Genomic DNA, 17614 nt, shown 5'->3' on the forward strand with positions numbered 1-17614 from the left:
GAAAACTCTTGTGGTGCTTCAGACATTAGCGATGGAATCCACTGTGCTCTTAGTGACATATTACAGAGGCAGTCTGGGTTCTGGAGTTAAAAAACCCAGGTTCAAACCCTCCTAGCGGCATGATCATCAAATATTTAATTCTTATAACCTTCTGTTACCTCACTTATAAAATAAATAATAGTTCTGTTGTAAGTTTCAATGTGATATATATAAAGGGTCCAGCAAAGTGTCTGGCATGTAACAGGCAGTCAGTAACTGCTAGTTGTTAATATAGTTGTTGTTGTTTTGTTTAATGCACATTTCCAAATTAGCTGGACAGCCAAAACCTAAGTATGTGTCCATCAAACTCTGAATGCTGGCCATGCTCAGATCTCTTTTATGAGGAATGCAGGCTTTAAAAGGGTTTCTTCTGCAAAATTTTTCAAATCTCTGTGTCATATGTGTCAAATAAAGCCAACCCAATATGCAGGCTTAAGCTGGCTGCACCTGAGGGAGGCCAAACCCCTTGGGGTGGCTTGGTGTAAACTCTAGCCAATGGGGTTGTTTTTTACTGTGTAGTACCAACCAAAACCCAATGAAATATTTTCTTCTTGAACAGTTAAAATACTAGATGTACCGAGCCCTGGTTGTCCCTGAGTGAGCCTGAGTCAGGGTTCCAATCTACCATTGGTCCTGCTCTACCATCTTTCTCAGAAGTTCTGGGATAGCAACTGACACTATAGATGTTATGATTAGTGTTCGTCCTTGTTTCCCCATAAACCTGTCAATAATCCTGATGACCACAATGTGTGTTTCTCCTTTGCTTAACTAATACACTTACTTTCGTTGCCAAAATCTGCAATAAGGTGCTGAAGGATTATTTGCTGTGTTTAAATTACCTACCTACCAGTGATCCTACAGGTAATATTAAAAAAAAAAAAAAAAAAGAAAGACTTCTTTATGAACAGTAATATTCCCCTTAATTCTTACTTTTTCTTACCTGTTTGCACTTCGAAGAACATCAAATAGATTGCTTAGTGTCGTGTCATTCCGGAACACATTTGGAAAACTGGAGAGAAGCTGCCACACGGCTGTCTGCTCTTGCACTTGTGAGAAAAAGGACAGCACTTTGACCATTTCCTGAAACACTGTCTTCTGGTTATTGGGATCTCTTGATAGCTTAAAAAATAAAACCACAAACAGGGTGAAATGAGACTTCAATATGTGTAACCACATGGCTAACTGCCTTTGAAAACATTAAAAGTTTAGATTTTCACATAAGTAATTCTTTCAGATTTTCATTCAGTTTGAAGTCATCTTTTACTTGGAAAAACTATAAACCATTTCAAATGTTCTTACACATAATTAGATTCTTTCCTATAGTTCCAGAAATTGGCATATTTAATGTTTGGTTAACAAAACTGTTTATACAAAATATTTTAAATTGTGTTTGGGAAATTAAAATTAATTTCTTAAAATAAAATTAGCTTCAGAGTAATATTTTTGTTTTTCTTTAGGATCTGGTGTAGGATCTGCAGACGTATCTTCTCTATATCCATTAGTAGACCTTAATTATTATTTGCATAGAAAACCCTTAAAAGTTATATATTTTACATTATATGGGTGTGAATATGTATATATACAAACATATGAAAATGTCTACTATTACAATTATACATACTTAACAAAATAAAATATTTCCAAAGTTCTGCTGGAATATAAGGAACTTCAGTTATAATAATGATTTAGAGTGAATATCCTTTGTAATCATCATATCTTGTACTATAAGCAAACAAATAAATGAAAACCATGACCTGTACTTTTGCTCTGAATCACAGGACCCAGCTAATACCTTCATTATATTCCCACCCAAAACAATCTTCTTAATAAGCTCATTCATACTAGTAAAGTCAGGCTTTTGTTCTGTCTTAATTCAAGGTCTTTCACACTGAAAATGTGATTTTGAACAACATATTCTTAACCACACATTCTACATGACTGCTGAGTTTGTTGAGATAGAATTTCAAGTGCTGTACATTGGATTGGGGTTATTATAACAGTGTCTCTAGCTCATTTGGAAAACTCAGACTACTAAAGAGTAATTTAAGCATTCTGCACTTACTGACAATAAAATTCAGAGAATCAAGGGGAAAAATGTTAGATGTGGACATGTTTCATTTATTCCTGTTTAGAAAATTTTGAGAGAAGTCTGAATATTTTTATGAACTTTCATTGTATGTGGAGTTTCATTAAAAGAAGATTATCAGTAAAAAAAAAAAAAAAAAAAAGATTATCAGTGTCTTATTTTCACATCTTAATTTAAGACTAGCATAAAATGGTCATTAGCACTCCATATTATAAAGTTCTTGGTTTTAATGTATAATATTTGGGAAAGAGGGATTATATTATTTCATAAAAAATCAAATTTGTAAATTGGGTTTGACCCTAGAAGAAACATTTTAAAGATTATCCATTATTCTAACTTCTGAGAGTTATAAGGCTCTGATAGTTTAATTATTAAACTTACATTGTATCCTGAGTAATCTCACTTAAATAAAATATCTCAGAGAAAACAGTCAATCTTCATTCACCATAGAGCAAAGTCAAATTTCATCTACAAAGATGTCTCCACATTAACCATAATGCAATATTTTTGGTTCAACATTAACATAATTTCAATCCTGCACATTTAAATAGCAAACAGACATATTACTTAGAATTAGACATTGTATGTGAATCTCTGTGCGAGGAATTCATGCCAAAGGTGAGCCAACATTTCAGTCAGCATTTCCTAGTCCATGTGGGCTATGAATTTGCTCTTTGATTCATTTTGAGTCACTTTGTGTATACGACAATGGAAACAATACACTTCTTTCTACTGTTTATGAGATCTTGATCATGTTAAAATATTTGCACTCACCTGAGAGAACTGGTTTGTTAGTTCTCGGAGAGAAGACTCTAAAAGGGTCATGTTGGACAGGCAAAATATGTTAAAAACATTTTTCCCTAGAGTGGTCCAAGAGAAGGCATAATCGGCAGTATATCTTGGATAGCTCTCACACAGTTCTCTTCGTATATCTTCTGAAGTCGAATTTTGCTGTAAAAGCAATGTGTGTGAGAAGAGTGGTATAATAATGTTAGTAAATATAGATATTAACATATCCTAGTCATCAAGGAAACTGACCTGTCTACATAATAGCCATTTTAAGGTCCTGCATTATAGCAACTATTAAATTAACACTAAAATACATTGGGTTTACCCATGAAAAGTCACTGAGAGAATGTGTGAATGTGGTAACTCTTGTCATCTTTATGATTTAAAAGATTTGCATATGATTTCTTAAACTGAACACATTTCCTGTCTCTGACTAGACAACCTAAATGTACTAGATCTTGTCTCACAAAAATCTTCAGGCTTAAAAATCTTAAGCTTTTCCTGGACATTTAACAGCAGACTTAGGTGTCCTAATAATTTGTGACACTTCATGGGAAATTGGCCAGGATCTTTGGAAGAATTCCAAAAAGGAAGAGCTTCAGAGTCTAGTCTCAAGACCAACAGTGTTTGTTTAGAGAAGTGGAAAAACATGGATTATGTTTCATTTGCAAAGCAATTATTTCATTTAAGAATTATGCATATAAAGCAAAAAGAAAACACATATATGAAAATACATACAAGCATATAATTATCAAAGGCAATAATTGGAAAGCATTTTCATAATGGAAGTCCCCCATATATTTCACAGTACAGACCAGTTAACAGATGCAGCACTATTTTCATCTATAATATTGATCACATTCACCATTAAGTTGTTTAGATATTTATAGAGCCAATTACAGTTAGTTGCAATATTTAATGCATCCTTCCTAGTAATTAATTACTATAAACTGTGAGGTGAGGGCTAGCTAACTTCATCCTCCCTTTATATCACAAAATCTACACTCTACCTTCCAGTGATTCAACTTCTAAATGTAATGAAACAAGACAGGCTCCACTTATTCCAGGAGATACTCTAAGTGCCAGGTCTTCTAGTCATTCATCCACATCTCTTTCTTAACATTACATATAAACTCACCCCAGAATGATTTCTCTACTTATTCTTGCAAGGGTTGCAGAAAGCAGTAAACAGAAAGAAAAAGAAAAAAAAAAAAAAGAAAGAAAAAGGAATCAGAGAGATTGCTGACAGAGGCATCAATATGTGATCCTGATTTTTACATCCCTTTTCTGCTCCAACTACTCTGAAAATATGTATCTATACATAGAAAATTCATTTTTGACTTATCTCCATCGGATACATGACTCTGTGCTGCCTCACAAAATTCTGAAATTTTATTCCATATGAGAAAGAGAACCTGGGAGTTTCAATACAATAAAGTGGTATTTTTGAGAATAGCACTGCTATTCTAGCTATTAAAGAATTTAACTTATACAATTCAAGGCTGTTTGCTTCTAGGAACCAATATAGAAGAAACAGAATGGAATAAAATAACTTTCCCTAGTTTGCACCCTAGCATGATTTGTGGAGGCTTTATACTGGAATTACGTGGGCACATGGTGGGGCTTCCTCAGCTACACAGGGTGCTTTAGGTACCTCAACTATTATATAAACTAGACTTTCAAAATCTAGACTGGACTGACCCTGGAAGTCTTATATTTCAACCAGCACTGGCTGAATTGCCTTGATAGGTATGGTGCCTTTTCCTGACATACATTTTTGTGTTGTTCTTTGGCTTACTGACATAAACAAGTTTATCAAGATGCCTCAGTTATACAGAATGTTAATTCAAGGGGAACTAATAGACACATATTAAGCAGCAGTGGTTATGGTCACAGGAATATATGAATAAAGACCAGAGTTATGTCCCTATGTTTCAGATGGAAGAAACGTCTACTACATAAGACATGGATATATTATTAAAAATTCTTATGTGTGTGTGTGATAGATAGTTAGAGAAAGAGAGAGAGAGTAGTAGTCTCTCCATGGCAAAATATTAGAAACGATCTCCTCTTAATTTCTGAAGAGCACGTAAAGCAGGATTTAAATGTCCACCGGCCAGCCAAATAACTTAAATGTATGAATCTGGTTGGATAAAAGACAATAAGGAAAAGTGGGGATTGCAGCTGACAGAAGAGTACCTCTTCTGCCTAAAGGCATTCAAATTCAGTTTCTCAAAAGCCTTGTATATGTGCACACATACACATATAGCTCACAGGTCGCCAGTTTACACCTCCGACAGAAATGATGTTTATCATCTTGCAATCTGGAATCTTAAAGTGGAAGACTGGTAAACAGACGGAAATCCATAGGTAGGCTTTAAACCACGCTAAGGAAAGGGATTTTATTACTTTGGGGAGATATTTTTTACAGCTCTAAGTTTTCCAAAAGCATTATTAGTATAGATGAGGCAGCAAGTCTGATGGGTGTTAAAGTTTCATCTGCTTTCATACAGCATTTTTTCTTTCCTGCTTCAGGAAATTAAAAGATCACATGTAATGCCACCCTATTTTTTACTAAATGAAAATCTTAAGTTCAACTAAGGGACTTAACAGGGAAGTAAATAAATATCCAAGACCTTAAGGAATTTAGAATGCCTCAAAATTAAGCTTTTTATGAAAGAGCTCCCAAGAAAAGAATCCCCGGAGATATTACTCCAAATGGGAATACGCTTCCTATTTGGAAGATTCCTCTATTAATCTAAGAGGCATTTGTTTACCTGCTTTTTATTATGAGTCCATACAAAACTGAGTGAAATTACCTTTTCCAAACTAAGGATCCAGGCAAGCACTTGACTACCATTGAAAGTATATGTTCCATCACTTTCCAAATCAGAACGTGGACTAGGAAATACTGTGGCTGTTGTAAAAGAAAGAAGAGATTAGCATACTACACACACACACACACACACACACACACACACACACACAGGCAGGTTCACATAAGAATCCATAAATATCACTTATGCTCTCATGTACTCCACAGCAAGAATATGCTCAAATATGCATCTTCCATGAAAGTTTCATATTGGCAAAATGGCAAAGTCCATCAGTTTTTCCTTTCACATAAAACTGTGATGGTTTTGGTCTGCTTTGGGGTTTTTTCCAATCATTTTTGGATGTCATTTGCTTTCATTCCAGTTTATATCGTTAAACTTTATCACCAATATTATTGCCTAATAGACTGAGTCATTTCTGTTCAGGCCTAGAGGATCTGAGGTGCCTCCACCAGCTCCACAGATCCATCACACCCAGCATCTGTTCAAAGGATCTGCCAACGCACATCTGGTGATAATGTTTTTGTTTTTTTTTTAATTATTCAATTGGGAGGCTAAAATCTGCTTAGGATCATAAATTCTCTCCTCCCCAAAGTGGTTTTTGAATGGTGTTTCAGATCAAATAAATGGGAGAAAGCAATTAGTCCAGACTACAGTATATGCTAATTAAGTAATTCCCAAAGTGGCCTCATCCAGTACTATTTATAATGTGGCAGAATGTTCCTGGTTAGGAGCATTAGCTGGAAGAGTATGTTCAGATCTATAGCATGGATGTTCATTAAGCCAGTGTGTTCACTTTTATAAATTGTGTACAGAAATACTTTATTATCCTCACAACAAAGAATCTTAATATTCAAAGATACAGTGACCTAACATCAGTGGGGCCTAGGCTTTGTTGAAATGCTTTGAATGATGCTGATGATGTTGAAATGCTTTGAATGATGAAATGCTTTGAATGAAATGCTTGAAATGCTCACTGGGCTGATTCCTCTAGACCAAAGCAACTGATTCCTCTAGACCAAAGCAATACATTTGTGAGATGACTGGCCAGGCTAAGAAACATAATCTGTGGCTACTGAGCAAAGCAAAGCTTACTGGACCACAACAGTATGATCTTATTTCTACTGTGCTGTAACCACTCAGCCAAACACCCAGAGATCATTGACAACAGCACGTTAACTCCTCAAAACCACTCACTGCCATATTCCTACTTCAATAACAAAGGACTTTTTTTCATTTGGTCCATCAACTTGTATTGGAATGTTAATATCATAGAATCTTAAATATCACATGGCATTTTTAAAGGTGTTCCTTTTCTCCCCCATATCACCCATCATATTCTGACATACAGGAATCTTTGTTTTGTTCACTAATGTATCTTCAGTACCTAAGACAGTGCCTACATGATAGCAGGCACCCAATAAATATTTGCCAATGAATACAAAACAGTCCTGCTGTTTTGAGAGTTTACTCTCAATTTGTGGCTTCTAACGAGTGTCTCTCAAGACCATCTGCAGCAAAAGCACCTGGACATAAGGTTCAGGGAGCTCAGCCTGTGGGTATTCTGCACATTACTGTCTCAGGGCCACTGGCCTAGCTGTGAATGAAAGAAGTACACAGCATGCTGAATGACTGTGATGCTGAGTGGTAGAGTGGGAGGAAGAAAACTACAGCTAGAAGAGTCCCATCTTGGCAGCTGCTCCAGTACCAGGTCAGCTGGATGATGGGACAGGGAGGGCGCTTAACCTTGTTGGGCCTCATACTCCTCATCTGTAAAATATAAAGTTTGGACAAATCTCTGAGATTCTATCCAACATTTTTTATTGATGGGCATTCTAACCATCCCAGTGTTATCTCATTGCAGGCAACTGAAGAGTCCCTAGTCAATTCTGGGAAAGCGTGTAATTCTCAACATTATAATAGTACCATTTAGGGTTTTGCTCCTAGAGAGTGCTTCAGTAAGAACTTAATTTCCAATTATTCTCAAGACCTTTGCATAACTGCACCACCACACTCAGGCAACCATAAGGAAATATTTAGATCTCTTAGGGATATTCTAGGCATTCCATCTTTGTTTGAAAAGTTAAAAGTATAACTTTTAAAGATTAGACCTTTACTGGTTGTTCCAAAAGGCCTGTTCTAAACTGGGCAGAAGAGGATAGCTTACCCAGTGATGCGTGCCTTTTTTCTGGAACTTCAGTGCTCTGGAGTGATAAATTGCTGTCCTTCTCCAGGTTGGATGACTTTCTCAGAATTTCACTAGAGAAGAAAAAGCAAGAACTCTATAACTTCACTCACATTAATTTCAGTTAGTTACAGCAATGTATTATATGGTAGATTCCAGGGCTCTCCTAGGACTTTCAAATTTTTAATCTACTTTCTAGGATTTTAATGACAAAACTCACCTAACCATATACCAATGAATATATAAGGCCTCCTACAAGGTAAATTTTTACTCAGAGAAAATGGCCTAGATAAGGTTTAAAATACTTATTTTTTACTTCACTCTTATAGAAAGAAAAAAGGACTTTAGAGCTAAATACTGAAAATATTTATGATATATATCTTTTCTTTTAAAAAGATGGCGGATCCCAAATAGATGGTAGTCAAAGGGTGCTTCAGAGACTGAAATCAAGGTCTGCTTATTTGTCAACCACAAAAGAAAAAGAAGTTTTCTATGTTAAATTATAGATGGCATTTTGAAGACTGTCAGAGATGAATACTTGCAAGACCGATTCAAAGAAGAAGGAGAAGACACATTTATTGAATATCTAGTCTGTGCTAAGCACTGTGGTTGGTGTCATTACAGGTGGCACCAGGTGTTAAAGAAATAATGATGTACTCAGGGTTTTAATTGTACTGAGTGTATCAAGGCTGTAATGATAGCATGTGGTGCCAGCAATCTCTGCACAACATGGTCACACCAGCTTTTGGAAGAAAATATTATTGGACCACTCCACAATTCAGTAACCCTCTTTTAAAAAAATTGCTTCCTGTTTAGTTTATTATTATTAAAATGGAAATAATCATATTTTCTTGAAAACTTGATATTCCTAAAGTAAGTGTCTAAAATAAATATATCTATTTCAAGAGTGAAATAAGTCCAGATGTCTGGAATGAATAATCTGAATTTTGTCTGATTGTTTATAAAAAGCTTACTTACGGTACATAAGAATGGATATAAAAAGATAACAGTGGAAAAGCAAGAAGTTCTGCTTGCTACTGTGGTTCGATTTGACTTCCCTTTTTAGAAACAAGATCTGAGTCCTGGTTCCAGGATACTTTATGATTTATAATTGGGAAAAAAAAAATCTGTTTTTTTCCCAGCGTGTCCTTTTAATAAAAATGATAAGAAGGGGTGATATTTGTTTCCATTCCCTAGTGTTCTTCCAATATTCTCTATAAAATGTACTGGTTGCTCTAGAAGTTCTGCATTCTTAATGTATATTTGAATTATTCATGACCATGACTGTATTCCCCTAAATCTTCTTACATTCCTTATGCTGACTATTTGGATGGGAAAACTGTTCAGATAAAAATAAGAAATGACCTGAACCTTTTTCCTGCTCTCAAACAGAAGTTTTAGAAAGTTTGAGAAAGTCAAGTTCACTCTTCTTTTTCTCGACATTTTTTTAGTTCAGCTTGAAATACTGTAAGAAACACTACTGAATATCAACACATTTTGAAATAAAGGGAAAAACTGCCTTCATAAAATTTTTAAGGAATAGGGACAGCAACAAAAACCAAAGGGAGAGGGACAAACATCAAAAAGAAGAAAGAAGGAGCAAGAGAAAACAGAGACTTGAAAAATAAATGGGAGTGGGGGAGAAACAAAAACGAGGTGATGGGAAATTAAGGAAGTGTGAGCTTGGAGAAGCAAAAGCTGCATCATCTCTACAGGGGACACCTTGCCCATTTCCCACGTTCAGATAAGAGCCCGAAAATTATTCCTTCAAATATTCTTTCAATGCCAAAACACGTTCATCCCCTTCCCAGCAAGCTGCTGGCTCAACAGGTTTGAACTTGCTCAACAGAAAATGGCTCTTCCAGACAAGGAACTCTGGAGGCCTCTTTTCTAACAGGACCCGTCCTTGACCAGGAAGTGCCCACAATTACACGGTTGCCTACAAGTCCCATGTTACAGGAGTGGGGAGGCGGTTCATCTCCTTTTAGGTGGTCCCGGCACGGCCTTTTGTCAGGGAGAGAGCATGGGATCTCACACGTGCTTTGCTGGTCATCTTCCTGCAAATTTTCCCCAGTGTTGCTTTGCATTTACAATGTGTAGTGTCATGGCATGTGTCCTCTGCCACTGCTCAACGTAACTATTGTCTGTCAACTCTTAAAATGGAAACCACAAAATAAATGTGCAACATCAAGCATTGTGGGTAAAAAGATGAATTAAGGCTCTAAGTTGAAATACAGCTTACCTCCCCCAAGCAAAGGTAATTAGTTCTTTTTGACTCCCTATTAAATTACTAAAGGAGGACAGGAAGGTATCCAGTCTTACTGAATTAAATGTAATCTCTGAGCTTTCTAATTAGCTCGACCATGCTTATAGACAGAGAACTCTATGCTTCTTAGAGTGATGAATGAGAACCAGTATCTTTTCCATCATTTTACACAATTTAAGCATTTTGTACTTACTTACTTTACATAAATTTTAAGTGTATTATGTTTGTCTGTGTACCTATTCCTACCACTTTTCCATTTTAGGCCGTGACATCTTTGGAAGTAGGCACCATGATGATGCTCTTTTTATTCAAAACACCTAGCACGGCACTGAACCATAAGATAGGATGGCTGATTAAATAAAAAGAGACAGTGTTGCTGGGATGTAGAAGAAAGAATTTTGGAGCTGTTAGATATCTTTTGAATCCCAGCTCTGCCTCTTCCTAAAAAATTTCAGCCTGATCTGCAAATTACGAATGATACACCTATCTTGCAAGGCTGTTGTGAGCACTAGGTGAGATGTCTTTAACAAGTGCCTCTCTGGGCCCTGTCATCATAGGCATTCACCAATATTAACTGTCAAAGTGCCCACAAAGAAGACGGTACAAAGACACAGCCTTCACCATCGGTATGGAGCTGAAGCCCCATACTTATGTATCTATACTCCCCACATAATCTTACAATACTAGAACCTTCAAGATCTCTGGACACCAAATGGACGCACCCTTATCATTCATAATCTGGAACCAGTGAGCACTGGCTGGTGAGGTGGGAAGAGGGAAAGTACCTTACCCAGAATTCTGTAACCCTTTCTTCATTTTATTATTTAATTTCCTTATCAGTTTACTCATAAGAGGAATTTTCCATTTGAAGTAATGATCAATTTTCTCCTCAGACTGTAAAATGCTTGAGAAAAGTCTATTTACAGTGCACTGTGTTGGCAGATGGTAGGATGTTTAGCACATGGCAAGCACTGAATAATAGATAATAAAGAATATCACTTGGAAGAACTGACAGCTAAGGAAGCGTCTTTTTTTTTTTTAAATAGCCTGCCCTGCCTCCACTGTTGCACACCTGGTTCTGCAAAGGTCTTTGGAAGAGGAAACACCAGAGGTGGCACCACAGACACAAACATATAATCAATCTTACACTTTATCCACCATATTCATCCATAAACTCACTAACATTTATTAAATTCCCACGATATGTAATATAATGGGCAAGTCAAATAAAAAAAACAGGGATTATAATACGTTAATGGTAATAGCTAAGTAAGGACATGCCTAGGGAATGATGACAACACATGACTGGGGGTGCTCAATTAGAGTGGTCATTTGTGTTTCTTACAGAGCGACATCCTAGAATCATAACCTAATTCATGGCTCTTGCTACCTTAAAATCTTTTTCTTCATACTTTCACTAGACTCGTGGTTTTCAACTGGGGGCAATTTTGTGCTCCCTCCCCTGCTCCCAGGGGATATTTGACAATATCTGGAGAAATATTTAGTTGTCACAACTGGACGGGAGTGATGCTACTGGTATCTAGTGGGTAGAGGCCAGGGATGCTACTAAACATTCTACAGTGCACAGCACAACAAAGAATTATCTGATCCCAAGTAGCAATAATGCTGAGATTGAGAAACCCTGCACTAGGCTGTGACAGAGAAGTGGATTTATTCAATGATGACTCTTCCCTAATCCCACTCTCTAGGACCAACTCAGGAGATTTAAAAATCCTATTCAGGAACTCTGAATAGCTCTAAGAAAGTCTCAGAGAATCTCTCTCATACTAGATGTCTCTGGGAGGTATATTAAGGCATTATACAATATTTGGATGCCCCTGAATCCAGCATGTAGGCTCACCTGAGTCCAGAGAATTCAACCTTCTGGGTGAGGCAAGAAAGCCTGAGTCAAATCTCCAAGTGGCCCATGGCATCACTTTACTGCCTTTTACTGGACCCAGCCACATGTACAGTACCACGGAGATGGCTAAGGGCCTGCCTCTAAGATGTTGAAGAGGTAGAGTCTGCTTCTATGGTATTTATAATGCTCTACTTTGAAAAGGAATTTAATAAGGGAAACATCTTGGATTCAAAATGTTAAATTTAAGATACCAGGAGGGAAACTAGGCTCAGAGTAGTTTTACTTCTTCTCAGACATGTCTACCAACAGTTACATTGGGGAAATGTCACATTTATAGATATCATTGCAACGGTAGGATTTATGCACTTATATTGAATGTCTCTGTATTTCCTGTGAGTGGGAAAGACTACCTGTGTGGGCGGCATCCATGTGTGCCATGGTAATTCTGTCTTTAAAAGGAACTGCTTCCAGGAAAGACACATATGGCAAATCCTAAAAAGAAAATTCTGACATTCTTTTTTTGTCTTTAAGGATTAATCTTTTTATATTTTTTCCCTTTTTCCCCAGACTTACAATTATACGGGTATGTAGTGACACCTGGAAAGAAGGCATGAAATCTGCTCCAGGCCCAGTTCTGATTCCAGCTTCAGATGACATTCATTACCGACTTTTAAGTACAAATAAGAATGTTGTAATGGCATTGAGGCCTCCTCAGTGATTTGATACGCTTGTCCTTCCTGACTCCCCCAAGAAGAAGTCATTTTAATTTTATTCATTATTTTCTTCAATTTCATTCTGATGTTCATTCCTTCAGGGTCATCTATGCTTCAGATACAACCCCTGCCTGCCCATGTTCAACATACACCTCTCTTCTAGGTAGCTCACTTACCAATCAACAATCTATATCATTAAGGTGTTAAGATTTAGAAATGCCTTCATATGTTGCTCTGTCCTAGGATTTTTTATACTCTTTGGAGGGACTTTGGAGATATAATGTATATCTGAGCTAATACATTTCTAAAGGCACCATGATGGGCAGATGAGGAAATGCCTTGGGGGTACAGGTGTATCAGAAGCACGTAGAATATAGAGGAGGAGATAACATCACAGTAGCTTTCAGATGACCCTGTACATATTATGTTCTACCTAGCCCTGACACAGGCAGATTAATGTGGCAACACTACAAGGGAATCTGTCATTTTGCCATCACAGTCAGCAGCAAAGCTACCTGCCTATTCCTCTAAACTGACTCTACAAGGGTCGCCATTGATTTCTTTCCTTTATTAAGTTCTGAGATTCTTTTTTTATGGCCTATCTCAAATACACCTTCCTCTAGTCTGGTAACCACCACCCCATCTGTCCTTAATGATCTTACTCACACAGGTCTCTGGAGAACTCTTCTGATATCTCCCCACCCAAACCTCTCTCCACTCCAATAATATATCCAACAGTCAGATGCATATTCCTCAGGCAGAAACAATGTCTCAGGGTGTCTGTGTAACTATTCACCATTTGTTGTCTGACGTCCTGGGCACAGTGAGAACTAAACAAATATTCATCACATTTACCACGTCATAGATTAATTTACCTGTTTAGTAGTCTCTCTCTCTCTCTCCCACTAGATTTTAAGTTTATATAGGGATATGCCTTAGTCATCTATGTATCCATAGTGAGTTGCATTGTCTCCAGCAGGTGGTACACATTCAATACATTCTAACTCAATGAATTAACAATTTTGCCTGTGTGGCAGTTAAGACTTCCTTCCACTTTGTTTTTGATAAATGAAATTTTAACCTTTATTTTTATATGAATACTCACTAAAATGATTACTAGATGGTTAATAATTACTCTGAAATTAATACAGTGTGAGACTTATACATCTCACCTCATCTTTATAGTCTAATGAGGACACATAACTGTTTTACTTCCACTTCCCTTATATTACCAATAATACCTTCAGGTCAGTTTCTAAACACATCCATATTTTTCAGTATTAAACAAAAGTCTTGGCACTTTAAAAATTTCCCTGAATAGAATCTGATTAGCTGTGTTTCAAGTTCTGTAGGAGCCATTCAATAGGAGCAGAGGTATGAATCTGGAAAACACAGGTCATGGATGAGTGTCGACATGACAGAGATAGGGAGTAAATCCACAGAGGCAATACCCCACAGGAGCTGCAGGAATGTTGAACTGCTTCTCCAAATAATGACCCTGTGAGCTCTGCAAGATGATCTTTGCCATTTGCCAGCTGTGTGAGCAATGGCACAGCCAGGGGTTCCCACTGTTCTGATGTGTTCTTAGAGGCAGGGCAGGGAGGAAGGACCACAAGGGTATGTCCCATGATGCTGGATCATCCCTTGTGCATTAAGGGCCAAAAAATCATAAATGTAATCATTTCTTCTTTCAGACAGCTAGTTACAGTTGATGCTGAGTATAGTGTTGAATTTTTTTTTAAAGCACCTCATCCTGAAGCTAATGCTTAAGAAAAATATGAAATTAATAACAGAAGGTTGGTGCCAATGCAAAAACGCATGAAAAAACTTGGCGACTGGCCAGCAAGTAGTGACTGAGTGTGATCATGTCTTTCAAAATAAACATGGTGGGCCTTTTTTTTTTTTTTTTTTTTTTTTTGCGGCACGCGGGCTTCTCACTGTTGCGGCCTCTCCCATTGCGGAGCACAGGCTCCGGAGGCGCAGGCTTAGCGGCTATGGCTCACGGTCCCAGCCGCTCCTCGGCATGTGGGATCTTCCCAGACCGGGGTACGAACCCGTGTCCCCTGCATCGGCAGGCGGACTCTCAACCACTGCGCCACCAGGGAAGCCCCAGGTGGGCCTCTTTTGATGAAGCCAAAGACGGCATTTTTTTTTTCCCTGACTGTTTTGTTTCTTAATGAGGCTATGCTGGTGAATCTTTCTTCACCAAAGGGAAGTAATTTAGTGCAATGGCTTACTTAGTATGGAACGGAACGGCTTACCTAGTAACCATGCCCCAGTTTCACTGCATGGCTATAAAGCATAAAAGTTAATAGCATGGTGGGGAATATCATTAATGCAATTTTATTATTGTACATCATTTTCCAAATTAAGTTCCAATTACTTGGTAGTTTAGAGAAAATACTGAATATACAGCAATATAGAGCTTGAGCTCAATAAAATACCTGGAGATTGGAATAAAACTGAAAACAAAGAGACATGATCAGCTATCTGGAGAATAACCGACAGAGGGTAAAATAAACCTGGACTTTAATCCTGGTTCCAAAACCAACTCAATGGCTCATCTCAGGGGACTCCATGGATTTGGTTCTCTATTATATTACATAGAAAAATACTTCTTTGAGCAGAGGTATATTTATGGACTTCTTAAGATTTTGTTAACTATTTCCCTCATTGTTACTTAGTTCTTCATGGAAAAAAAAAAAAAAAGATACAAAGATGAGAGCCCCAGCTGAAGCTGTAAGCCAATTTGTAAATAATGGACATTAATTTTCCCCATATCTTCTCTATCACTTGGCTCACGAAATGTCCATCTCAAGTACAACTTTTCCATGAAGATTTACCTGATTATGTCAGCTGAAAGCTCTCTTTCTACTTTAAGTATGGAGGTGTCTTGCTTCAGCATCCTTCTGGCACTCTTCATTGCACTATCTCCTACTATCGTTGATTTAATATTTACCTTACCCTGCTAGAACATAGGCATAAACCTTGCCTAATTCATCACTCACATAGGGACATAGAGACCATCTGTGAAGTGGTTGAATGAATAAAATATTCATTCACTTCATCTCTACACTGATTACACAAGGGGGCATAGGCTCTAGTCAGCTTTGGGTCTCCTTGCAGAGATACACAACTCAACTAGTTGCTAGCTGAGGTAATGTTTGTATATGTCTAGAATATATTAGTCTCATAGAAAATATGTCATGTCATTTCCCTGCTTAAAAATTTCCAGTGGCTTCTCATTATACTAAAAACAAAAGACAAATCCTTTCCTTTGCTTACCTGTTTGATTCTTCAGGCTCTTTCTCTCAGGGTTTTTATTGTTTCGCCATATCCCCCACCGCTTTCATTATCCCTCACTATGTTCTAGTCATATTAGCCGACTTTCTGTTCCTCTAAATGATCAGGTTTGTCCCCACTTCAGGATCACTGACTATTTCTCTGCCTGGAATTTTATCTTCTAGATGTTCACATGCTGGTGCTGGTTTTTCCCTGTCCTTGTTGGTCTCTACCCGAATGTCACCTTCTAGCAGAGGCCCTTCTTTTGCTACCCTATTAAATTCCCACCTTTCAGTTTCTACCTCTTAACCTGCTCTATTTTCTTGCTAGTACATTTATTATTATCAGTAATTATGCTATTTATTTATTTTATTGCTTTTTTGCTTACTTTTCCATTAGAATGCAAGTAACAAAATGGTAGAGAATTTGTTTGGTTCACAAAACCAATGTGAATTAGCAACCCAATAATTAGGTGTCTCAAGTCATTTCCCAGGACAATTCTTGACATGTTGATATTTTATGCTAAGCAGCTTGTAGTTAGTAACTCTCTTAAAGTATCTCCCATATTATCTGATGATCAAAATCACGAAGATAATATTAAAGGAGAAATGGTGCTATATGTCAAGGAATTTAAATTAAAATTTTGGAACCAAATATCTCTGATTATAGATAAATATAATCTTTTCTTGCGAGACACTTAAAAAAATCTCTTCCAGGATAATCTCATGGTCAATTCAGATTACAATGTTTTTCTCAGTTCTACAGACAGTTGGGCTCTTGGGTGTCTCTTTAGGTTTAAAATCTCAGGATGGAAAACTGAGGTTGTAAGTGGTCTAGATTCCCTAACTTTATTCTTCAGTTTCTTCTCACACCATACACATTAACTTCATTTAAAGATTGCTGTTTAGTTAAGAATACTTTCAACTTTATTACTTTGATTTCTAGACCCTTAATTTCCTTATTTGCATTTCCTGGTTTCTGTTATATCTAGAAGTTCCACATAGAGCTAGATAAATATGTTATTCTTCCAGGAGATAATATCCCTGACATCGCCCTATATCTTATGCTTGTGATCGAGTCTTAGGGCAATGTCACTGACAATTTGAGGTAGGATAGAGAATCTCTGAGGGAAGTTAAGAAGGACTGCCTTGCCAACTCAGGTTTTTTTTTTTGTTTTTTGTTTTTTGATTTTTGTTGGAGTATAGCTGATATACAATGTTGTGTTAGTTTCAGGTGTACAGCAAAGTGAATCAGTTATACATACACGTATATCCACCCTTTTTTTCTTTCTTTTAAGATTCTTTTCCCCTATAGACCATCACAGAGTATTGAGTAGGGTCCCCTGTGATATACAGTAGCTCCTTAATAGTTATCTATTTTATGTGTATAGCAGTGTGTATATGTCCGTCCCAATTTCCCAATTTATCCCCACCCCCATCCTCCGGTAACCGTAAGTAGTTTTAAAAGGCAAAATTTGAGTAATTCGTCAAAGTAGATTATGCTTAATCCTACATAAAAATGGTAATTCCAGTTTGTACCCACCTCGTTCATTCATATTT

General features: G+C 37.1%; 1 protein-coding gene across 1 annotated transcript in view; it reads right to left on the bottom strand.

Annotated features, from left to right (window-relative positions):
- ABCA12 (ATP binding cassette subfamily A member 12) overlaps positions 1-17614 on the bottom strand; it is a gene marked incomplete at both ends in the record, with an annotated part of 179106 nt that overhangs the window by 102199 nt on the left and 59293 nt on the right. The window contains 4 exons of the mRNA XM_082840648.1: positions 980-1158; positions 2900-3076; positions 5725-5831; positions 7916-8007. Of these exons, the coding sequence (XP_082696774.1) occupies positions 980-1158; positions 2900-3076; positions 5725-5831; positions 7916-8007 (555 nt within the window). The remainder of the gene's footprint in view (positions 1-979; positions 1159-2899; positions 3077-5724; positions 5832-7915; positions 8008-17614) is intronic.

This window comes from Leucopleurus acutus (genome assembly GCF_964270905.1).
Source record: "Leucopleurus acutus genome assembly, chromosome: 6".
In the NCBI taxonomy this organism is placed as follows: Eukaryota; Metazoa; Chordata; class Mammalia; order Artiodactyla; family Delphinidae; genus Leucopleurus; species Leucopleurus acutus.